The 25,506-nt window shown below is 43.4% G+C and overlaps 1 protein-coding gene across 1 annotated transcript; it reads right to left on the bottom strand.

Annotated features, from left to right (window-relative positions):
• Positions 1-5,639: 5,639 nt before the first annotated feature.
• On the bottom strand, positions 5,640-23,461 carry LOC306959952 (uncharacterized protein; the record flags this gene model as incomplete). Its single annotated transcript, XM_079552210.1, has 12 exons — positions 5,640-5,665; positions 6,019-6,132; positions 10,033-10,100; positions 19,079-19,204; positions 19,260-19,286; positions 19,383-19,409; positions 19,506-19,532; positions 19,629-19,655; positions 21,351-21,460; positions 21,554-21,780; positions 22,938-23,213; positions 23,410-23,461. 12 exons carry the CDS (start codon positions 23,459-23,461, stop codon positions 5,640-5,642), a joined length of 1,107 nt encoding a protein of 368 aa, XP_079408336.1.
• Between the last annotated feature and the right edge of the window lie 2,045 nt (positions 23,462-25,506).

The following is a 25,506-nucleotide window of genomic DNA, read 5'->3' as shown; positions in this document are numbered from 1 at the left end:
GAGGCTAAATACTAGTCTACTTAATAATAAGAACGTTGTCAATGAAATAAAGGCAGAAATAGATTTTTTTCTAGAAGTAAATGACAATGGACAGGTTGATCCTAACATTCTGTGGGATACTTTGAAAGCATTTATTAGAGGAAAATTCATATCACTTAGCTCGGCAATAAAGAAAGAGAAAGAAAGACGGCTTGGGGACCTGGACAAATCATTGAAAGATTTGGAAATGGAGCATATTAAGACTCCCACTAATCAGGTTTTAGCGGAAATTAAGAAAATAAGAAATCAAATTTCAGATTTATATAAAGAAGAAGAAGACAAAAAATACAAATTCTTAAAACAGTCATATTATGAAACCGGTCCAAAAGCTACCAAATTACTTGCTCGTAGAATACGCCAAAAACAAATTCAACATTCAATCTGTTCAGTAATTAATCCACAAACTGGGTCACTCGAAAAAGATTTGGATGGAATTGACAATGCATTTCAGACATACTACGAGACGTTATATACACAGCCTGAACAAACTAATGCAGAAAACATAAAAGAATTTCTTAATTCATTAGATTTACCATCAATAGGGACACAACAGAATGAACGCTTAACTAAACAAATTGACATAAAAGAACTAGAAACAACTTTGAAAAAATTAAAAAATAATAAAACGCCAGGCACTGATGGCCTACCAGCAGAATGGTACAAAACATTTCAAGAAGTATTATTTCCTGTTCTCTTAAAATCACTTAATTGGACACATCAAAACAATAAAATGCCGCCTTCTTGGTCAGAAGCCATTATAACCATAATACCTAAGGAGGGAAAAGATAAAACATTATGTAGTTCATATAGACCAATTTCGATTTTAAACCAAGATTATAAACTATATGCATCTATTATGGCCAATAGGTTAAATTCTTTCATTACAGATTTAATTGATGAGGATCAAACTGGGTTTGTCACTGGTCGGCAAACCCAAGACAATATAAGACGTTCTCTTCACATAATTAATAACATCCACAACAATAAACATAACGCAGTGTTGCTAAGTTTGGACGCCGAAAAAGCGTTTGACTGTGTAAATTGGAGTTACTTATTTCTGGTTCTAGAAAGATTCGGCTTCTCAGATACTTCAATTAAAAGTATTAGGACATTATATTCTGCACCCACAGCAAGAGTTAAAATAAACGGCCGTTTAACAAACTGTATAAGGCTAGGGAGATCAACACGGCAAGGATGTCCTTTGTCGCCAGCGTTATTTGCTTTGTATATTGAGCCATTGGCTCAAGCAATAAGGGAAAACCAAGATATACAAGGAATAACTATAAATTCAAGACAGCATAAAATAGCATTGTATGCAGATGACGTTCTTTTATATCTTTCTAATCCAGATCAATCTATCTTGACACTTCTACATTTGCTCGACTCATTTGGCAGGTATTCAGGATATAGATTAAACATAGGTAAAACACAAATTATGACTTTTAATTATAGCCCTCCAGCAAATCTTAGTGGGAAATTACCCTGTAACTGGTCTCAAAAAGCAATAAAATATTTGGGTGTGTGGTTGACGCATTCTCCTGACGACCTGTACAAGAAAAATTATGAGAATGTGAATAAAAAGATCAAAGAAGACCTCACAAAATGGGCAATAAGTATATTAAATTTTAACTCAAGAATTGAAGTTATAAAAATGTCCATACTGCCCAGATTGTTATATTTGTTTATGTCACTTCCTATTAAAGTCCCACCTTCTCAGTTTCATGACTGGGACAAACATATTTCCCGATTTATTTGGAAAGGACAAAAACCTCGAGTTAAATACAATACATTGACCGTTCACAAAGAAAAAGGTGGATTGTCATTACCAAACCTCCGTGATTACTATCTAGCAGCCCAACTTAAGCCACTTGTACAGTGGTGTGATAAATCTTGTGGGGCTAGGTGGAAGGAATTGGAGAGCGCTTGTGGTAACATTCCAGTGCAAGCCTTTATTGGTGATCAGAAACTTATGTCAATTTATCAAAAGGAACTTACTCCAATTGCATTTTTTACGCTATCAACATGGTTCCAAGTTGTAAAAGAACTAAAACTATCAAATCAGACATGGGTACTTAGATGGGCAGCATTTGATACAGAATTTAAGCCAAACCAAATAGATTCACGATTTAAACACTTGGTACAGAATGGGATTACAGCTTATTGTAGGATATTGGACAAGAAGGCTGTCCCAAGTTTTCAAATATGTCAGAGGAAATATAACTTGGAATCAAACGATTTCTTCAGATATCTACAATTAAGGCAGTATTTATCATCAAAATTGCAAAAAATAGATACCCCAAAACTAAACGAAATAATTAATTTAATTTAATTACACAAACTTACTCCAAAGGAAGTAAATCGACTATATCCAAACTATACAAAAATCTGATTAACAGTAGAGGGTACTCAACAGATTATATTAAAAAAAGATGGGAGAAAGAAATGAAGTTCGACATAACTAATGATCAATGGGATAATATTTGTGAAACCGTTTACTCTACGTCGAGTTCAGCTTACTGGCGTGAATTTTGCTGGAAAAATATGATACGTTTCTTTGTGACCCCTAAGCAACAAATGGGTATTAACTCGCGTAGTTCATCATGCTGGAGGGGCTGTGGAGAGGAGGAAGCACATCACACTCACATTTTTTGGTCTTGCACAAAATTAAGACTTTTTTGGACTGAAGTTGGTCAAAAAATAGAAGAAATTGTAGGTTTTAGGATTCCTCAAACAATGTTAGTGTTATACTTTGGAGATCTTCCGGTGGACTTGACAACCAAGGATAAATATTTAATACAAATTTTAATTGTCACAGCGAAAAAGGCAATTACAAGGAAATGGCTTCAAGATGCTTCACCAACGGTCGAAGACTGGCTGAAGGTGGTTGAGGAGACCCACCAAATGGAAAGATTGACTTTTATGCTGAGGCTACAGGCTAAACTTTATTTCTCGAGGTGGGACAAATGGACAAAATATTTTCCAAATGTTTAATATGCAAATTGTACCCCTGTTGAATCTGTAAACAAAGAATATTCAATGTAGATTTCTGCCGAGTGTAAGAGTTGTGTTCTTTGTTCTTTTTTTATTTGGAAAACTTCTTTAAAAATAAAGTAATAAAAAAAAAAAAAGAAAAAAAAAAAAAAGAAATATAATGTAGATCTATTACTGTTCACTTTAAATTACACTTCAGCAAAAAACAGGACAAAACCAGGACAAAAACATGTAAATCCTGAAATGAAAAAGCTGCAGGTTCTTGAGTCGTCTTCTGGACTCTAGTTGAAGTGAAGAAACTCATGAACCTGCATTGAAGATGGACAACTCCTGTACGACTGAGAGCCCACACAGGAAAAGCTGCAGGTTTGTGCAGAGCTCTGCCCGGTAACAGCCGACTCAGGCCTGTCCTGTTTTCTGATTGGCTCAGAGCAGGTTTTCAGGGACTTTCCTCAGACTCAGACCGGACCGACCTGATCCACAGGTGTCTAAACAATAACCACAGCTTTGTGATGATGAGGGTGTTTCCTTTTTAACTATGTGTCTATTCATAAGTTTCACTTTAACCTGAGTGAAGCTGCTGAAATCTGATACAAGAGCGGAAAGAAACATGAAAGCAGTTCTGCTGATCCACAGGGTTTTACTGATGTTTGTGCAAATCTGAGGAACAGAAACAGTTTAATGATGATTCTCTGATACAGAAGAGTTTAAATGACAGGAAAAAGCTGTTCACTGATGTACTACAGTCATAAAACATGTACAACAGCAATCTCAGCATGTTCTTAACTTATAAAGCACTTTTACCCAAAGTGCTTTACATCAGGGACCCACTCACCCATTCCCTCTCTCAGTCAAACACCAGTGTGAGGAGGGGGAGTGCCTCACCCAAGGATACAATGGCAGTGAGCACCTGCAAGAGCCGGGATTCGAACTCGTGACATTCTGATCATGAGACGACCCGCTCTATCAACTGAGCCACAGTCACACGTTTAATGATGGTGGTGCAGTTTCTCTGATCTGTTTTTAGCACAATAATACTAATAATACATTGGTTCTGGAAACTCAGACGCTTTACATTATTCATTCACTCCAGACTCGGTGGTGGTAAGTTGCTGTTGTAGCCACAGCTGCCCCGGGTTAGACTGACTGAAGACCAGTCTGTGCCATCGGCCCCTCACACCACTCACTCACTACACTCACATCAGGGTTCTCCATCCGAGCACCAGCCAGGCCCTTCCTCCTGCAGATCTGACGGGATCAGGCAGAGCAAAAAAAAAATCATGTTTTTATTGCTTTCATTCATTATTTTGATATATTTTATTTTTTCTGCAGTTTCTTTTGTATGCTCTCTCTCTCTATAGTAAAGTCAGTGTCAGTAAGAGTGTGGGGGTCAGCGCACAGCCCTGTAGGGCCCTCTTTAACCTGAATCTGCTCCAGACTCAGAGACTGCAGCTCGTTCTTCTGGTTTCTTCTGTCTGAGGGATTTTCAGACCATTTCAGTTTGGTGTAAACAGAGGAGGGTAGAGTAGGCAAAATATTTACTCGAGAATAAAAACTAAGTACTTGAGGAGTGTGAGTACTGAGTAACTGAGTGAAAAAGATTAGAAAAAGTATTACTCAAGTAGAAGTAACAAGTACTGTATGATAAAGCTACTCAAAGTACATTTACTGCACAGCTGTGGTTTTGAACAGCTCAAGATCAAACTCATGAACTCGTGGCATCACTGAGGTCCATAATCCTCTGTCTCTGATCCTTTAAAACGTCTCCATGAGTTTATTTTAACTGAATGTGTTTTTCCTCATTGTCAGATCAATAACAGTTTATCTCTTATTGTTTGTTTGTATCAGTGAGTCCTGTGTCAGACCGAGTGGTTCAGAGTGAAATGCTTAGTTCCTGAAAAGTTCATTTAATCTAAAATCTTCTCTTGCATGTAAAGTTAGACTATTGTCTTGATCTTAGTTGTTCACTTTCTACAAAATAATCCCAGTGTGAAACTATATATGTTTTGTGCCTCATGCTGAGTGGCTCATCAGGAAACATGGTAGTAAAATCTATTCCGTGGTTTCTGTTGGACCGGTCTGAGTCTGAGGAAAGTCCCTGAAAACTCCTCTGAGCCAATCAGAAAACAGAACCGGCATCAGTCAGCTGTTACCGGGCAGAGCTCAGTTTAAGAGCCTTTTATTACAATTGAGAAACAAACTTCAAACAATTAAGATTTAATCAAAAACACAGAGCATGAACCACAGAACAAACACCACTGCTCCTAAAGAAACATATTTATAGAGAATAAACGAGAAACACACAAGTTTCTCCATAAAACTCTATTAAAGCGATGATTCAAAGATCGTCTTCACATGTAGCTCATCTAGATTCAACGAAAATATAGTATCCAAAAAAAGATACATTTTAGAAAAAATGTGAAGGGTATCAGTAGTTCATATATCCAGACAGAAGTAACGCTAGTGTTATCGTTTACTCTATGTTGTAACCAAATAAAGAAATATGTGAGTACTTCTGTCTGGAAATATGAACTACTGATGTGCTACCCTTGATAAAAATATAATTTGATTTATGTGAGCAACAGCAGAAGCTCCAGCAGGAACAGGACTCAGTGAGTTGGAACCAGGATCAGGCCTAAAACATACACATTAGGGTCATTAATATCTGTTTAATGTGTTTAATATATATGTTTAATAAGAGTTAATTATTCAGTTAATGATTTTGGTTTATTGGTCAGGACATGTGTGGCATGTGGAGCCTCAGGGTCATTTCCATCCATCGTCCTCCATCACACTCTCAAACTGACGCTCAGCCTATTCCTCATGTTAAATCAGTCAAATCAAGTCGAACTGTTGCAGAAATTTCAGCTGAATAAACATTTGTAAAATCATCAAACTCACTTTAAAGGTTTGTTTACATTTTGTTGAAGATAAATGTGGGCCCTGACCCACGCATTGAGAATCACTGTTACACTGTAAAACTCTGACCTCTGCTCTTGTGTCTGTAGAAGATGAATCCGGCCAAAGACAGAACCAGACCCAGGACCAGACCAGACGCCCCGATGGCAAGTTTATTCCTGTCCCCGTCAGAGAGAGCGCCCTCTACAGGACACACAGGTTACTACAACTATAGAGAGAGAGCGCCCTCTACAGGACACACAGGTTACTACAACTATAGAGAGAGAGAGCCCTCTACAGGACACACAGGTTACTACAACTATAGAGAGAGAGAGAGAGCGCCCTCTACAGGACACACAGGTTACTACAACTATAGAGAGAGAGAGCCCTCTACAGGACACACAGGTTATTACAACTATAGAGAGAGAGAGAGAGCGCCCTCTACAGGACACACAGGTTACTACAACTATAGAGAGAGAGAGCGCCCTCTACAGGACACACAGGTTACTACAACTATAGAGAGAGAGAGCGCCCTCTACAGGACACACAGGTTATTACAACTATAGAGAGAGAGAGAGAGCGCCCTCTACAGGACACACAGGTTACTACAACTATAGAGAGAGAGAGCGCCCTCTACAGGACACACAGGTTACTACAACTATAGAGAGAGAGCGCCCTCTACAGGACACACAGGTTACTACAACTATAGAGAGAGAGCGCCCTCTACAGGACACACAGGTTATTACAACTATAGAGAGAGAGCGCCCTCTACAGGACACACGGGTTATTACAACTATAGAGAGAGAGCGCCCTCTACAGGACACACAGGTTATTACAACTATAGAGAGAGAGCGCCCTCTACAGGACACACAGGTTACTACAACTATAGAGAGAGAGCGCCCTCTACAGGACACACAGGTTATTACAACTATAGAGAGAGCGCCCTCTACAGGACACACAGGTTATTACAACTATAGAGAGAGAGCCCTCTACAGGACACACAGGTTATTACAACTATAGAGAGAGCGCCCTCTACAGGACACACGGGTTATTACAACTATAGAGAGAGAGAGCGCCCTCTACAGGACACACAGGTTACTACAACTATAGAGAGAGAGCGCCCTCTACAGGACACACAGGTTATTACAACTATAGAGAGAGAGCCCTCTACAGGACACACAGGTTATTACAACTATAGAGAGAGAGCCCTCTACAGGACACACAGGTTATTACAACTATAGAGAGAGAGCCCTCTACAGGACACACAGGTTATTACAACTATAGAGAGAGAGCGCCCTCTACAGGACACACAGGTTATTACAACTATAGAGAGAGAGAGCCCTCTACAGGACACACAGGTTACTACAACTATAGAGAGAGAGAGCTCCCTCTACAGGACACACAGGTTATTACAACTATAGAGAGAGAGCGCCCTCTACAGGACACACAGGTTATTACAACTATAGAGAGAGAGAGCCCTCTACAGGACACACAGGTTACTACAACTATAGAGAGAGAGAGCGCCCTCTACAGGACACACAGGTTACTACAACTATAGAGAGAGAGAGCGCCCTCTACAGGACACACAGGTTACTACAACTATAGAGAGAGAGAGCGCCCTCTACAGGACACACAGGTTACTACAACTATAGAGAGAGAGCGCCCTCTACAGGACACACAGGTTATTACAACTATAGAGAGAGAGCGCCCTCTACAGGACACACAGGTTATTACAACTATAGAGAGAGAGCCCTCTACAGGACACACAGGTTATTACAACTATAGAGAGAGAGAGCCCTCTACAGGACACACAGGTTACTACAACTATAGAGAGAGAGAGAGAGAGAGAGAGAGCCCTCTACAGGACACACAGGTTACTACAACTATAGAGAGAGAGAGCCCTCTACAGGACACACAGGTTATTACAACTATAGAGAGAGAGAGCGCCCTCTACAGGACACACAGGTTACTACAACTATAGAGAGAGAGAGCCCTCTACAGGACACACAGGTCAGTACGACTATAGAGAGAGAGAGCGCCCTCTACAGGACACACAGGTTACTACAACTATAGAGAGAGAGCGCCCTCTACAGGACACACAGGTTATTACAACTATAGAGAGAGAGCCCTCTACAGGACACACAGGTTATTACAACTATAGAGAGAGAGAGCCCTCTACAGGACACACAGGTTACTACAACTATAGAGAGAGAGAGAGAGAGAGAGAGAGCCCTCTACAGGACACACAGGTTACTACAACTATAGAGAGAGAGAGCCCTCTACAGGACACACAGGTTATTACAACTATAGAGAGAGAGAGCGCCCTCTACAGGACACACAGGTTACTACAACTATAGAGAGAGAGAGCCCTCTACAGGACACACAGGTCAGTACGACTATAGAGAGAGAGAGCGCCCTCTACAGGACACACAGGTTATTACAACTATAGAGAGAGAGCGCCCTCTACAGGACACACAGGTTATTACAACTATAGAGAGAGAGCGCCCTCTACAGGACACACAGGTTATTACAACTATAGAGAGAGAGCGCCCTCTACAGGACACACAGGTTATTACAACTATAGAGAGAGAGCGCCCTCTACAGGACACACAGGTTATTACAACTATAGAGAGAGAGCCCTCTACAGGACACACAGGTTATTACAACTATAGAGAGAGAGAGCCCTCTACAGGACACACAGGTTACTACAACTATAGAGAGAGAGAGCGCCCTCTACAGGACACACAGGTTACTACAACTATAGAGAGAGAGCGCCCTCTACAGGACACACAGGTTATTACAACTATAGAGAGAGAGCGCCCTCTACAGGACACACAGGTTATTACAACTATAGAGAGAGAGCGCCCTCTACAGGACACACAGGTTATTACAACTATAGAGAGAGAGCCCTCTACAGGACACACAGGTTATTACAACTATAGAGAGAGAGCGCCCTCTACAGGACACACAGGTTATTACAACTATAGAGAGAGAGCCCTCTACAGGACACACAGGTTATTACAACTATAGAGAGAGAGCGCCCTCTACAGGACACACAGGTTATTACAACTATAGAGAGAGAGCCCTCTACAGGACACACAGGTTATTACAACTATAGAGAGAGAGCCCTCTACAGGACACACAGGTTATTACAACTATAGAGAGAGAGAGCCCTCTACAGGACACACAGGTTACTACAACTATAGAGAGAGAGCCCTCTACAGGACACACAGGTTATTACAACTATAGAGAGAGAGCGCCCTCTACAGGACACACAGGTTATTACAACTATAGAGAGAGAGCGCCCTCTACAGGACACACAGGTTACTACAACTATAGAGAGAGAGCCCTCTACAGGACACACAGGTTATTACAACTATAGAGAGAGAGCCCTCTACAGGACACACAGGTTATTACAACTATAGAGAGAGAGAGCCCTCTACAGGACACACAGGTTACTACAACTATAGAGAGAGAGAGCTCCCTCTACAGGACACACAGGTTATTACGACTATAGAGAGAGAGCCCTCTACAGGACACACAGGTTATTACAACTATAGAGAGAGAGAGCCCTCTACAGGACACACAGGTTATTACAACTATAGAGAGAGAGAGCGCCCTCTACAGGACACACAGGTTACTACAACTATAGAGAGAGAGCGCCCTCTACAGGACACACAGGTTATTACAACTATAGAGAGAGAGCCCTCTACAGGACACACAGGTTATTACAACTATAGAGAGAGAGAGCCCTCTACAGGACACACAGGTTACTACAACTATAGAGAGAGAGAGAGAGAGAGAGAGCCCTCTACAGGACACACAGGTTACTACAACTATAGAGAGAGAGAGCCCTCTACAGGACACACAGGTTACTACAACTATAGAGAGAGAGAGCCCTCTACAGGACACACAGGTTACTACAACTATAGAGAGAGAGAGCCCTCTACAGGACACACAGGTCAGTACGACTAGAGAGAGAGAGCGCCCTCTACAGGACACACGGGTCAGTACAACTATAGAGGGAGAGCGCCCTCTACAGGCACCGTTAAGTGGGTTTTAATGATTTTAAACTCATAATAAGATCTGGTCCTCAGTTCTTACCATAATCCAGGACCATGGGCTCTTTCAGACTGATGTGTTCAACCACACAGGAAATCTGGTCCCCAGACCTGTCAAAATAAGAGACTCTGAGACACTTCCACACTTGTCAAAATAAAAGACTCTCAGACACATCCAGACTTGTCAAAATAAGAGAACTTCCGGTGGCACTGCAGCGATACGGAGGGGCGCTCAGGTGCACGGTGGTCTAAGTTTTCATTCTTTCTGCTTGTTTCTATAATTTGTAGACATGTTTTTTTTTTATTATCTTTGAAGTAGGCATTACAGTTTGCAATTGGGAATTCTACTTTTGTGGCACTTTTTCTTTGGACTTATGCTACTTTCGGCACTTTTGGAGTCTGCGCCGGGACCCCCCACAGCGGGACACGGGGTCCCATTGTCTACACGAGGGAGCAGCTGCTCGGCCTTAAGGTCTGCTTTCCTGCATGCAGAGAAACCGGTGACCCCCGTGGAGATACGCAGGAGCTGCAGAGGTGGACGTACGAAGCGGAGAAGACCCTTTTCCATCCCAGCCATCATCATCAGGGACGTGCGCTCCATCTCGCTCCATCTCGAACAAGACTGAGGAGCTGGCTGCGCTAACCCGCCGTCAGAGGCTTATCTGTGCGGACTCATGTGCTTTACGGAGACGTGGCTGAACGGGAATATACCGGACTCTGTGGTTTCCCTGGACGGATTTAAACTGGACCGGTGTGTGGGCAGCGGAAAGAAGAAGGGAGGGGGAGGATGCACCCGGGACCTGGAGATGATCGTTGTGAGCATGAGGCCTAGGTAGCTTTCACACACAGTGGTGATGTGTTTATATATTCCCCCCTCGGTGACGCCGCTGCAGTCTGTGAGCACATCCACAAAGGTGAACCAGATACAGATGCGTCATCCCCGCGCGCTGCTGCTCATCACCGGTGACTTTAATCACGCCTCCCTCTCCGCCACCCTCCCAACTTTTACACAGTACGTAAAGTGCCACACAAGGAACAAGAAGACATTGGAATTACTCTATGCAAATGTGAAGGGCACTTACAGCTCCTACTACTACTCTGCAATGCCTGGTTGCTGAGGAAAAAGTTGGATGAGCTACGGACAATGGCTAAGGTCATCTGCGAGTACAGAGAGTCGGGTCTACTAGTATTTACATACCCGATCCTAGCACAAATCAATGTTTTTTTCAATTATACGCTCCCATAGGAGAGCTAGCTCAATGAAGCTTACTGGAGGAGGCATCTGTACATATGTAAAAGATGTTTGGTGCCATAACATTAAACTTAGAGACAGCATATGCAACCAAGATCTTGAGCTATTGTGTATCACCTTAAGACCGTACCAACTGCCAAGGGAATTTTCAAACATATTTGTCTGTGCTATGTATGTTCCACCAGATGCCAACTCCACCAAGGCTGCAAGCCAAATCGCTGACTGTGTCCACCTACATCTCCAAAACAAGCCTGATGCAACAATGCTGGTGTTGGGCGAACTCAATCATTGTTGCTTGTAAAAATATCTCCCAGGCTTTCAGCAACGTGTCATGTGGGACAAGGAAGGATAACATCTTGGACAGATGTTATGGTAATATGAAGGAGGCCTACACTGCCAGAGCTAGGCCTCCACTAGGTATATCTGTCCATTAAACTGTCCACCTCATTCCTGCATAAGACGGTTTTTAAAATTCAACAAACCAATGAAAATAACAGTACATAGATGGTCCAGAGATGCCATGGAAGAACTGAAGGGATGATTTCTATGTACCAACTGGAAAGTCTTCCTCCAATGGGCAGATATCAACACAGCTATAGAGGAAGGTACTCTTGTGTAGACTCAATAATACTACAAAGGACTATCATAAAACACCCAAATGATAGACCCTACTTAACAAAGGAAATGGACTAAGGATGAAGAACTCTATCTGCAAGAAGAAGGCAGCCTTTAAAGCAAACGACGCAGTGGCTGAGAAGGCTGCACAAAACAAACTCAATAAACAACCCAAGGAAGCCAGAGGAAGGTACAAAGATCGTGCTGAGGAGAATCTCGGCAATGCAGACACAAAGAAACTATGGAACACAATGAGGGAAATGACAAACATGAAATCAGAAACTTAATCAATATTGGCGTATAACGAAAACGGTAAAGCAATGAACTAAATGAATTCTTTATCAGATTCAAAATGGACATTTTCAATTTGCATATTCAAAGGATCGGAGCACATGTGATGCAATTTCCACAGTGACTCATTTAATTTAAAACATCTTGAGAATACACGTACACAAAATAACAAAAAAATTAACACACAAAGTGGCTCATTTTCCATAAAACGTGAGATATAAAAAAAAGATAAGAAAAGTTGATACTTACTTACTTTTATATAATACTTACGTACTTTTTCATTACATCTCAGAGTTCTCCATTAAACCAGGGCAGACTCTGTCTTTGGAGCTGTTTCCTTTGCATCTTGTTTGTATATTTTAACATGAGTTCTTGTAAAGTCAGTGTTAGGTCACTGCATGCTTGTTCACACGATTTATTTCCAAAGATGGCATTCCAGTTCGTTAACTTTAAATCTAAGGGTTAGGGTTAGGTAATCTAAAAAGGGAAGGTCTTTTTGAGGTATGAACGATATACTATTATTCACTTCTTCGTACTTGTGTCTAGTTTTATTCAATTTTCTTGTTACTTATGTGAGGTTATGGTCAGATTGGCCAGTAATTAGAAAATAGGTTTTTATTATCCTTTCAGGTTTGTTTGTAAAGATTAAATCTATTAGTGTTTGAGAAGTTTTCATTATTCTGGTAGGTTTATTTATCATTTGGGTCATTTGATAGGTTTTCGTTATGTCCTTCAGTTTGTTTTTACGCGCCGTATCGCACCAATTTAGATTGAAGTCTCCAAGAAGTAAGATTTCTTTGCTCTCAAACCTTTTGAGCATTTCAGACAATTCAGGATAAAAATCGTTAGATGCACTAGGGGGGCGATAGACAGCAATAATTACAAAAGACATTTCAGGAGAGAGTGTAATAGTAACCCCCACACATTCAAGTTTATGCTTGGTGAGGTCTATTTCCTCGCTTTGAAAATTTTCTTTCACATATATCCAAACACCTCCCCCTTTTCCCTTTTCTCTATCCCGTCTATACACGTTGTAGCCTGGAACGGTAAATACAGATAAAGGGGTTGAGGGACATAACCATGTTTGGCTTAGACATAAATTGTCCAGGTTAGAATCCGCCAGCAGGTGCTCGATTTGCTCAGTCTTTGAGGCAGTACTTCGTGTATTTAAGTGCCCTCCAAAGAAACCCTTCGGTTTTGAGTCCGAGTTCCACAGCACGTGTGCATGATTGACAGTTTGAAAAAGTTTTATCCGTTGTTGTTTTAGAGCCACGCGGGTTCGATGCGCGCTCGTGCATAGGGAGGAAAGTGCAGTCTTCTTGCCAGACTGTGGCTAAAAAAACGCATGTTTTCTCTTGAAGCCTGTTTGCACATCCAGGCCGTACCTAGGAACGTTTTGCAAGCACTAGTTTCTCATAGGACCAGAGAAGGAACCACATCCGGGTCATGGTAGCTATTTAGCGGAAATAGCATTTCTGCAAATCGAGGCTGAAACTTTGATGAAATCTTCAAATGTAAGTTGAGTTGTGCTAAAATAAAATGATGTCGCTGCTCATCGTTTCCATCTTTAGATTATTGATTGGAATGAACTTCGTGTGATGGATTTTTTTTTTGTTATTTGAAGATTTCAGTACGTCTTAAACTGGCAACATCAGGCCATAAAGGAAAACTGCAGTAGCTCCATCTAGTGCTACGCATACGGCCACAGTGACCACATTTTAGTAGTATTTTTGATTTATTACAGTGCTAAAACGTGTTTTAGAACATGCCATTCTAGTGAATTTCTATAATCATTGTTACAATAACATAAAAGGATATAAAACAAAAGTTATCCCTTTTTTTACACAGAACAAAATGAAACCGTTGGTGTTGTTTGCAAAGCGACCACAAGGTGGACCTACTGGACCACAAACAAGTCTTCCACGGCCGAAAATAATGTGTAATTATAAGATAGTTGGCAAATAAGTAATGGTACATAGAGGTATCTGATTCACAATGTATAATTAAACCTCAGGAAAGGAAGTCAAATATGATAATTAGTCATACAAATTGTAGATATTATAGTAGATAAATTGTAGATAAATGGTTTGCACCTTTATAAAGTGCTTTTTTATCTCCTCCCTACATCAGGTGATGAAAGCAGCAGCAGCAGGGAAGGCACTGATGACAGGAGCAGCAGTAATGAAGATGTTACTGAAAATCATGATGCCCTTCCTGTTCCCAGAGCTCCTGCTGTTAGCTCTGCTTACTGTTCTAATATCCTAACCTGAACACACAGGTGTTCAGTGTATCTTACAGTGCATTTACATATGTAACCATTCAGAACAAATAAATGTTGTAATTTGAATACAACTACAATTTTTCCTGTTGTTGTAAATTTGCAACACACCTAACATTGTATGAATGCCTGTTGTTGGAAATTTACGACATACCTAAAACTACATCTGTACTATGTGCTACAGATAAATTAACAATCTCCACTTAATTTATCATCAGCTTGAAAGCAAAAACACTGATAATATATATTTTTATATAATTGGAAATACATTCAGGGGTAAAGAGTGTATATAAGAGTGTTTGGGGTTAGTTAGAGTTTAATGTTGACTTTCTACAGGGCGTGCATAGAAACAGTGCTAAGGTCTGGAATTGCAAACTGGTTTTGTAATCTGACTGTAAAATATATTATTATATATTGTCAGACTTGTAAAAGTGGCTGGTAAAATCACGGGGATGTCCACTCCTCTGATCTCCTGCACGACATTTTTGATCAGTCCACATTGACTCGGGCTCGTAAAATCTTCTCATGAGCTCCTTCTCATGAGCTCAACTGTCTGGAGGAGGTTTAGGATGGTTCACACAACCACTATATAAACTCTTTTATATCACACTCAATCAAATTACTTAATGAGAACAACTAATATTATGTATGCCATTCCAATTCAGCTCTGTTTGGAAGGAACATCTTGAGGCTTCCTATGAAAAGCATTATTTTAGGCTACAAAGTGGAAAAGGTCCGTCTAGTCATGGAGCTGGAAGACTCTGCTTATCCAGTCGTGAAAAAAGCCAAACCAAATGTTTTCACTGGACGAAAATGGGATGCATCAGAGGCAGTAGGCCAGGCCGCTACCCGACTGAAACACCAGGAGGTCGTGGGAATGGTCCAACACGGCAGAGCAGGCCTCTGATGGGGAACAGCCACCACGATGTGGTCAAAAGCCAATGAGACAGAGCAGAAAAAGATGATTGTTCTGGAGGCCACAAAGGAGGAGGAGGAAGGCTACAGGCTCACAGCGGTGAGCCAGTCTGTGCAAGGAAAATGGACGACATGGGAGGGTGTTTTGGAAAAGACCATCACTTGGGCAGAATTGTGGAAGCTGATCCAAGCAAGGTTAAAATAGCTATCCTTGATTTTTTAATTTTCTGTTATTGGAATACAATTTTTTTTTTCCTTTAGTATATGGTAAAGAAGAATACTGGTTTTAAAACAGTCATAAAATGTCAGGCTAGTAGACATATTTTAAAGTGAAGTGACAGTTTTCCTCCTGAAAGTTGTGAAACCTGGTTTAAACTCAGTCCCTGTGATGAATGTTGATGTTGTAAATGCATTAGGAAAGTCTGAGATGAGTTTGGACCAGAACATAGCAATATGAAATTTGTGTGACCCTGTTTCTTTTACAATCAGGTATAGCTCCTTTAAGCTTCCAGATTAGGGCCACATACGACACTCTTCCAAGCCCACAAAATCTGCATCTGTGGTATGGCACAGAAGAGCTTTGTCAACTCTGTGGCCACCAAAACCCAGGCCTCCATCACATCCTATCTGGCTGCAAAAGGGCCCTGACACAGGGTCGGTATGGATGGCGTCACGACAGAGTCCTGCGAAAGTTGGCTGAAGTGATTGAAGTGCGCAGGCTCCAAGTGAACAAGGCCAAACCAACATCATCATCATGTCAGCCCATCCAGTTCATCAGGCAAGGTGGAGAAGTACTCAGCAGCTCAGTTCGTGACCAGGAGGGAAATGGGAGCAGAAAACAGATCTTGGCCAGAAACTGAAGTTCCCTGTGCCATAACAACGCTTAGTCCCGACATTGTACTTTGGTCGAACTCCTCTAAGTGTGTCATTATGGGAGAACTGACCATACCATGGGAAGACGGGATGGATGCAGCGTTTGAGAGGAAAAAGGAATAGTATGCTGAGCTTTCCTCTGAGGATGGAAGGTATACATTTTTCCAGTAGAGCTCGGCTGCAGAGGCTTCACTGTTCCACTCAACAGTCCCTCAAGACGCTCGGGATCAGAGGACCCATCTTGCGAAAGGCAATGAAAGACCTGGCAGGACAGGCGGAGCAGGGGAGTTTTTGGCTCTGGCCACGCAGGACAGATAAGTCGTGAGGGAAAGCCTGGTCCTAAGGCAGCTGCAGGGAGCAGTAGTCCCTACTGCTGCTCCACCACGCAGAGATGTTCCGGGCTTACAGGAGTGAAACATCTATGAAGGGTGGCACCCGGCTGATGACCCTGCAGCTGTCCAAAAGGCACTGGCGGAAGTGCGTCAAGCAGAAATGCTATGCTCAAATCTGTAACTGTGTTAAGCCGGGCTACTGTGGTTGTCTTTTTGTTTTTTTGTACTGTGTCTATGTTCTTGTATTTGTATTTATGTTTGCAACTGACTCTCCTCAAAGTTGAATTTCTCCCTCGGGAAATTAACAATAAATTAGTCTGAATCACATCCAGTCCTGTCAAAATAGGAGCCTTACTCTGGCTTAGGGCTGATTGATTCTTTCATCTTTTCCTCAGGTTTAAAAGGTCTGTGAGCTTTGGTCGAGCGGCTAAACATATGTAAATGTAGCATATAAAGGTTAGCTGTATTTATCTTATTCCTCACCTGGGGGAGCACTCCAGGTAAGAGTACCTAAAGGACAGTACCTGGGTGTGTACTCCAGGTGAGAGTACCTAAAGGACAGTACCTGGGTGTGTACTCCAGGTGAGAGTACCTAAAGGACAGTACCTGGGCGTGTACTCCAGGTAAGAGTACCTAAAGGACAGTACCTGGGTGTGTACTCCAGGTGAGAGTACCTAAAGGACAGTACCTGGGCGTGTACTCCAGGTGAGAGTACCTAAAGGACAGTACCTGGGTGTGTACTCCAGGTGAGAGTACCTAAGGGACAGTACCTGGGCGTGTACTCCAGGTGAGAGTACCTAAGGGACAGTACCTGGGTGTGTACTCCAGGTGAGAATACTTAAAGGACAGTACCTGGGCGTGTACTCCAGGTGAGAGTACCTAAAGGACAGTACCTGGGCGTGTACTCCAGGTGAGAGTACCTAAGGGACAGTACCTGGGCGTGTACTCCAGGTGAGAGTACCTAAAGGACAGTACCTGGGCGTGTACTCCAGGTGAGAGTGCCTAAAGGACAGTACCTGGGCGTGTACTCCAGGTGAGAGTACCTAAGGGACAGTACCTGGGCGTGTACTCCAGGTGAGAGTACCTAAGGGACAGTACCTGGGCGTGTACTCCAGGTGAGAGTACCTAAAGGACAGTACCTGGGCGTGTACTCCAGGTGAGAGTACCTAAAGGACAGTACCTGGGTGTGTACTCCAGGTGAGAGTACCTAAGGGACAGTACCTGGGCGTGTACTCCAGGTGAGAATACTTAAAGGACAGTACCTGGGTGTGTACTCCAGGTGAGAGTACCTAAGGGACAGTACCTGGGCGTGTACTCCAGGTGAGAGTACCTAAGGGACAGTACCTGGGCGTGTACTCCAGGTGAGAGTACCTAAAGGACAGTACCTGGGTGTGTACTCCAGGTGAGAGTACCTAAAGGACAGTACCTGGGTGTGTACTCCAGGTGAGAGTACCTAAGGGACAGTACCTGGGTGTGTACTCCAGGTGAGAGTACCTAAAGGACAGTACCTGGGCGTGTACTCCAGGTGAGAGTACCTAAAGGACAGTACCTGGGTGTGTACTCCAGGTGAGAGTACCTAAGGGACAGTACCTGGGTGTGTACTCCAGGTGAGAGTACCTAAGGGACAGTACCTGGGTGTGTACTCCAGGTGAGAGTACCTAAGGGACAGTACCTGGGTGTGTACTCCAGGTGAGAGTACCTAAAGGACAGTACCTGGGTGTGTACTCCAGGTGAGAGTGCCTAAAGGACAGTACCTGGGCGTGTACTCCAGGTGAGAGTACCTAAGGGACAGTACCTGGGCGTGTACTCCAGGTGAGAGTACCTAAGGGACAGTACCTGGGTGTGTACTCCAGGTGAGAGTACCTAAAGGACAGTACCTGGGTGTGTACTCCAGGTGAGAGTACCTAAGGGACAGTACCTGGGCGTGTACTCCAGGTGAGAGCACCTAAAGGACAGTACCTGGGCGTGTACTCCAGGTAAGAGTACCTAAAGGACAGTACCTGGGCGTGTACTCCAGGTGAGAGTACCTAAGGGACAGTACCTGGGCGTGTACTCCAGGTGAGAGTACCTAAGGGACAGTACCTGGGCGTGTACTCCAGGTGAGAGTACCTAAGGGACAGTACCTGGGCGTGTACTCCAGGTAAGAGTACCTAAGGGACAGTACCTGGGTGTGTACTCCAGGTGAGAGTACCTAAGGGACAGTACCTGGGTGTGTACTCCAGGTGAGAGTACCTAAGGGACAGTACCTGGGCGTGTACTCCAGGTGAGAGTACCTAAGGGACAGTACCTGGGCGTGTACTCCAGGTGAGAGTACCTAAAGGACAGTACCTGGGTGTGTACTCCAGGTGAGAGTACCTAAGGGACAGTACCTGGGCGTGTACTCCAGGTGAGAGTACCTAAAGGACAGTACCTGGGCGTGTACTCCAGGTGAGAGCACCTAAAGGACAGTACCTGGGTGTGTACTCCAGGTGAGAGTACCTAAGGGACAGTACCTGGGCGTGTACTCCAGGTGAGAGTACCTAAGGGACAGTACCTGGGCGTGTACTCCAGGTGAGAGTGCCTCTGGTAGTACCAGTCTGAGTCGGACATGGGGGGAGAGTTGGAGACTCCGGTGCTGATCTGCTGCTGGTTGTTGGGTGTGTACTCCAGGTGAGAGTGCCTAAAGGACAGTACCTGGGTGTGTACTCCAGGTGAGAGTACCTAAAGGACAGTACCTGGGGGAGCACTCCAGGTGAGAGTACCTAAGGGACAGTACCTGGGTGTGTACTCCAGGTGAGAGCACCTAAAGGACAGTACCTGGGTGTGTACTCCAGGTGAGAGTACCTAAAGGACAGTACCTGGGGGAGCACTCCAGGTGAGAGCACCTAAAGGACAGTACCTGGGGGAGCACTCCAGGTAAGAGTACCTAAAGGACAGTACCTGGGGGAGCACTCCAGGTGAGAGTGCCTAAAGGACAGTACCTGGGCGTGTACTCCAGGTGAGAGTACCTAAAGGACAGTACCTGGGTGTGTACTCCAGGTGAGAGTACCTAAAGGACAGTACCTGGGCGTGTACTCCAGGTGAGAGTACCTAAGGGACAGTACCTGGGCGTGTACTCCAGGTGAGAGTACCTAAGGGACAGTACCTGGGTGTGTACTCCAGGTGAGAGTACCTAAAGGACAGTACCTGGGTGTGTACTCCAGGTAAGAGCACCTAAAGGACAGTACCTGGGTGTGTACTCCAGGTGAGAGTACCTAAAGGACAGTACCTGGGTGTGTACTCCAGGTGAGAGTACCTAAGGGACAGTACCTGGGTGTGTACTCCAGGTAAGAGCACCTAAAGGACAGTACCTGGGTGTGTACTCCAGGTGAGAGTACCTAAGGGACAGTACCTGGGTGTGTACTCCAGGTGAGAGTACCTAAAGGACAGTACCTGGGTGTGTACTCCAGGTAAGAGCACCTAAAGGACAGTACCTGGGTGTGTACTCCAGGTAAGAGTACCTAAGGGACAGTACCTGGGTGTGTACTCCAGGTGAGAGTACCTAAAGGACAGTACCTGGGTGTGTACTCCAGGTGAGAGTACCTAAAGGACAGTACCTGGGTGTGTACTCCAGGTGAGAGTACCTAAAGGACAGTACCTGGGTGTGTACTCCAGGTAAGAGTACCTAAAGGACAGTACCTGGGTGTGTACTCCAGGTGAGAGTGCCTAAAGGACAGTACCTGGGCGTGTACTCCAGGTGAGAGTGCCTAAAGGACAGTACCTGGGCGTGTACTCCAGGTGAGAGTACCTAAGGGACAGTACCTGGGCGTGTACTCCAGGTGAGAGTACCTAAAGGACAGTACCTGGGTGTGTACTCCAGGTGAGAGTGCCTAAAGGACAGTACCTGGGTGTGTACTCCAGGTGAGAGTACCTAAAGGACAGTACCTGGGTGTGTACTCCAGGTGAGAGTACCTAAGGGACAGTACCTGGGTGTGTACTCCAGGTGAGAGTACCTAAGGGACAGTACCTGGGTGTGTACTCCAGGTGAGAGTACCTAAAGGACAGTACCTGGGCGTGTACTCCAGGTGAGAGTACCTAAAGGACAGTACCTGGGCGTGTACTCCAGGTAAGAGTGCCTAAAGGACAGTACCTGGGCGTGTACTCCAGGTGAGAGTACCTAAGGGACAGTACCTGGGCGTGTACTCCAGGTGAGAGTACCTAAAGGACAGTACCTGGGTGTGTACTCCAGGTGAGAGTACCTAAGGGACAGTACCTGGGCGTGTACTCCAGGTGAGAGTACCTAAAGGACAGTACCTGGGTGTGTACTCCAGGTGAGAGTACCTAAGGGACAGTACCTGGGTGTGTACTCCAGGTGAGAGTACCTAAAGGACAGTACCTGGGCGTGTACTCCAGGTGAGAGTACCTAAAGGACAGTACCTGGGTGTGTACTCCAGGTGAGAGTACCTAAAGGACAGTACCTGGGCGTGTACTCCAGGTGAGAGTACCTAAAGGACAGTACCTGGGTGTGTACTCCAGGTGAGAGTACCTAAGGGACAGTACCTGGGTGTGTACTCCAGGTGAGAGTACCTAAAGGACAGTACCTGGGTGTGTACTCCAGGTGAGAGTACCTAAGGGACAGTACCTGGGTGTGTACTCCAGGTGAGAGTACCTAAGGGACAGTACCTGGGTGTGTACTCCAGGTGAGAGTACCTAAGGGACAGTACCTGGGTGTGTACTCCAGGTGAGAGTACCTAAGGGACAGTACCTGGGTGTGTACTCCAGGTGAGAGTACCTAAAGGACAGTACCTGGGCGTGTACTCCAGGTGAGAGTACCTAAAGGACAGTACCTGGGCGTGTACTCCAGGTGAGAGTGCCTCTGGTAGGTCCAGTCTGAGTCGGACATGGGGGGAGAGTTGGAGACTCCGGTGCTGATCTGCTGCTGGTTGTTGGGTGTGTACTCCAGGTGAGAGTACCTAAAGGACAGTACCTGGGTGTGTACTCCAGGTGAGAGTACCTAAAGGACAGTACCTGGGCGTGTACTCCAGGTGAGAGTACCTAAAGGACAGTACCTGGGCGTGTACTCCAGGTGAGAGTGCCTCTGGTAGGTCCAGTCTGAGTCGGACATGGGGGGAGAGTTGGAGACTCCGGTGCTGATCTGCTGCTGGTTGTTGGTCCAGGTCACAGTGATGTCTTTGGGGTAAAATCCGTAGACGCTGCAGACCAGTACCCTCTCACTGCCACTAGAGGACGCTGTGTGGATCACTGCGTACGGCTCCACTGGAACAACAGGAGAAATGGGCTTGACATTAAAACTTTTGAAAAACTGTAGATTCGTATGTAGGGTTATCATTACCCGATTTTCCCCAATGCCCAATGGATGCCCATTACTGGTTTCTTTGAAAAACGTTTTAATTTTTTCCGATGAGAAATCAGTGGCCCGGAGTTTTCTCTACACTGCTCCATTTTTCTGTGGTTCATACACGCATTTAGCAACAAGTTTATGTGCAGTTTGAATGCTCATCAGATGAATTATCATTATTATCTATTCAAATAAAAATGTTCCTGTGGTTTACTTCCGGGAATCAGCATACATACAGCTGTTTAACAGGTACAAGCGTAATTATATAATAATTATAATAAAAATGGTAAGTGGTCTCATCTTATATGGCGCTTTTCTACCTTCATCAGCCCCAAAGTGCTGCTTGAGAGTCACCCATTCACTCTCCAATGTACGCAGACACTGGAGGCAAGGTTGGGAAAGTGTCTTGCCCAAGGACACGACAACAGTGCGCACCTGCGGGATCTGGGATTCAAACCCCTGACATTGTGATGACCCGCTCTACCACCTGTGCCACTGTGGCTCCTCCATAACACAAATAACATTTGGAATTTATGTCAAAAATAATGATTTTGGAAAACTGGTCATCAATACAGCTTAGATCAACATGTAAATGATATTGAGTAAAGGATTTCTTTATAACCTTTTGTTTCTTTTTATGGTCAAAAACTGTGACAATCATAAAATGAAATGGCATTCGTACTGGAATAAAGTCATGTGAAACGAGGCTGATGAACTATAAAGGAACAGGCGTTTTTCCAGACTGTGATCTGTTCTTACCTGAGCTTAGACGAGTTGATTTGTACCTGTCTGGTCTTGGTGGAAGAGCTCGGTCACTTCTAACTTCACCCCTGTTTGGAGCTATAGGAATATACTGGGAGAGGCTAAATGCTAACAACATCTTTGGTCTTTTTGTGTGACTGAGCGCACACACAAAGACCAGACAGGTACACATCAACTCATCTAATCTCAGGTAAGAACAAATCTCAATATGGAAAAAACGGTGAACTGTTCCTTTAAGAAATGGTAACTTTGATTTTTTAAATAGTGTGCGTCCACAGAGAGATACCACACTCTTCCACATCTGTCACCTCACCTGATTTGGAGAGAATGTTTTTGTACAAGATCGGTATGTTGTGAACACAGTATCTGTCCTTCTCATGTCTCCGTCTCTCCAGGATGGCAGTGTTGTTGTTCCATTTCTCTGCGTTCTTCACTCCTAACTCAGTGTATCCCACAAACCACCCCACGTTACTGTCGAACCTGATGAACTCCAGTTTGTTGTAGAAATAAGATTGAATGTACTGAATGTCCTCAGGGAAAGTGGAGTTGAACACACAGTTAATTTTTGTGTGGTAATATATCAGACCATCTGTGAAGAAACACATACCGACAATCAATAGGTTATTATTTATAGAATATAGAGCTTGCTAAGAACTTGACTTGCGCTTCACAGCAATAAAACATAATTAGCCCCTGGATATTTAAAAAGCACTGAAACTCACTCCCTCTTCATAAGAAAACCTTACTAACAAATAGTACTAATAGCAATTAGAAGAGTATCTCACCTGTCGTTCCCCCCAACAGCAGCACATATAGAGGTACCCAGATCACCCTCATGACTGCTCTGCACCCAAGGGTTAGGAGCTCACCAAACTCTCATCAGCGCTAAGACTGACTGAGTCACTTACAGCAGCTGCAATAAACTTACGGATCATGTGACTTCGCTTCACCTGTTGCCAGGTAGATGTTGGCAGAAATAAGCATAGTGGAAGTATTCACAACCCCATTCTTGATTTGAATGCTGGCCCGCTTGCTTGGAGAGTTCGATTGAGGTGTTGTGAACAAACAAATCAGAAGACTTTACTAATCTCTATTCTCTATTAAGGGCAATACTTTGCAGCGACCGGCTATACACAACATTTATTAATCTTGCTACAAATTATAGTATTTTACAATTTTGCTGTGCCCTGTTCTAAATGCATTTTATGCAGCATTTATATCTTTATTTACATGTTTTTCTATGAAAAAAAACGATTGAAACAAGTAGTAACATAATCTTGATTTTAAGACTTAATGAACTTGACGTGGTGGAGGGACAATGTACAATATACATTAACCTCAAAAAGGAGAGATATATTGTACCAGGTTGTAGCTCTTACGCTGATTTCCACCTGCAGTGCCTGGGCAGAAGTTAACAGACCAGTTTTGAAAAATGCACCTATTAATATACATTTCCTCCAAACAGTATTAAAATGAAACACACACTTCATACATTCCTAAGCATTAAGTTGCAAACACTCCTGCATACGCTCCAATTACACAACATTGTGGGAACAGGTTTATTTTTTGTACTGATGTGAACAACTGTTTACACGGCTGACCACATATTCCACTGTCTGATGTCCACACTCGAGAAGTCTGAGCTGCTGAGTGCAGTCGAGTCTGAGCTCACCACAGTACCATTAATTATCTTGAACAAACAGACAGAGATTTGAATATATGATTATATTATTTTTGATATAAATATAAAAAATAATATACATATATACAAAACGATCGTGCAGTGCTCGCCTCCTCTCAAACATACACTAACGCACTCACATGTATCCGAAAACAAACATTGTAATTGGACAGAGCCCATAAAAGTCAATGGACCTCTACCATGACGTAGGAATGTGCGAGTGCTTTCTGAAAATATATAGTTTATGGTACCCTTGTATGGGAATTTCTTTTTCTTTCTTTCTTTCTTTCTTTCTTTGGCACCGTCGCAATTTTCACCCAGTGAACATCAACGAAAAGTCACAGATGTTGGCCCGAAAATCAAACCCAATTTTGATCATTTTGTTATCAGATGTTAAAGTCACAGTCCTAAACACTTTCATTTGGCAAAATCCTAATTTGGCGCGACAGCGCCCCCTACAGGAATTATATGGTGAGTACAAATGTTAGTTTTTACGAAAATGTAAATAATTTGGCACAAAAGTCTATTTGGTCGCTCCGATCAGACAAGTCAATCACACCCATGCCATGTTTTTCACTGGGGTTGCCATAGCGATGACCAGAATGTCCCATTTTACACATTAGGCCTACTACTACTGTTAAACTCCATAATTCAGCAGCATGTGCTTTTTCTATCTCCTCCTGGTGAAGAAGATCTAGAGTGAGGAATCAATGTTATCCAAAGTACTTGGATAAACTTTGTGGATTTACAACCCTTAGTAAAATGTTAAACTATGCTTCAGTTTGCAGATATAGTGTGAAACAAATTCATACTAATTTTCTCTGTATAATGTCAACCAAAATTGAGTGCCTAGTGCTCAGCATTGTCAATGTGTTGACCCGAGGGAAAAAAAAAACATAAAAAACAAATAAACATAAAGGCAGTAGCAATACCGTAGTTTTAGATTGAGGGAGACAATAGGGCGCAGAGCCCTTGCTTTGGGCAGGGCAGTCGATGAGGGCTGATACTCGCCGCTTTACGGCTATAATTACACTTGATCTCAACAAAGACAAGACATAATTAGTGTTTTGTTGTAAGGCCTGTTCCTATATGCGGACAAAAGCTTTCAAAGGTCATTGAGCAAAAGAATCTGATTGGATAACAATATACATTAAAAATAGAATATAAAGTAAAAAAAAAAAAAGCCTATAGAAAAATGACT

This window comes from Gobius niger (assembly GCF_951799975.1).
Source record: "Gobius niger genome assembly, chromosome: 2".
Taxonomy (NCBI): domain Eukaryota; kingdom Metazoa; phylum Chordata; class Actinopteri; order Gobiiformes; family Gobiidae; genus Gobius; species Gobius niger.
This window is presented reverse-complemented; position numbering and strand designations above follow the sequence as displayed.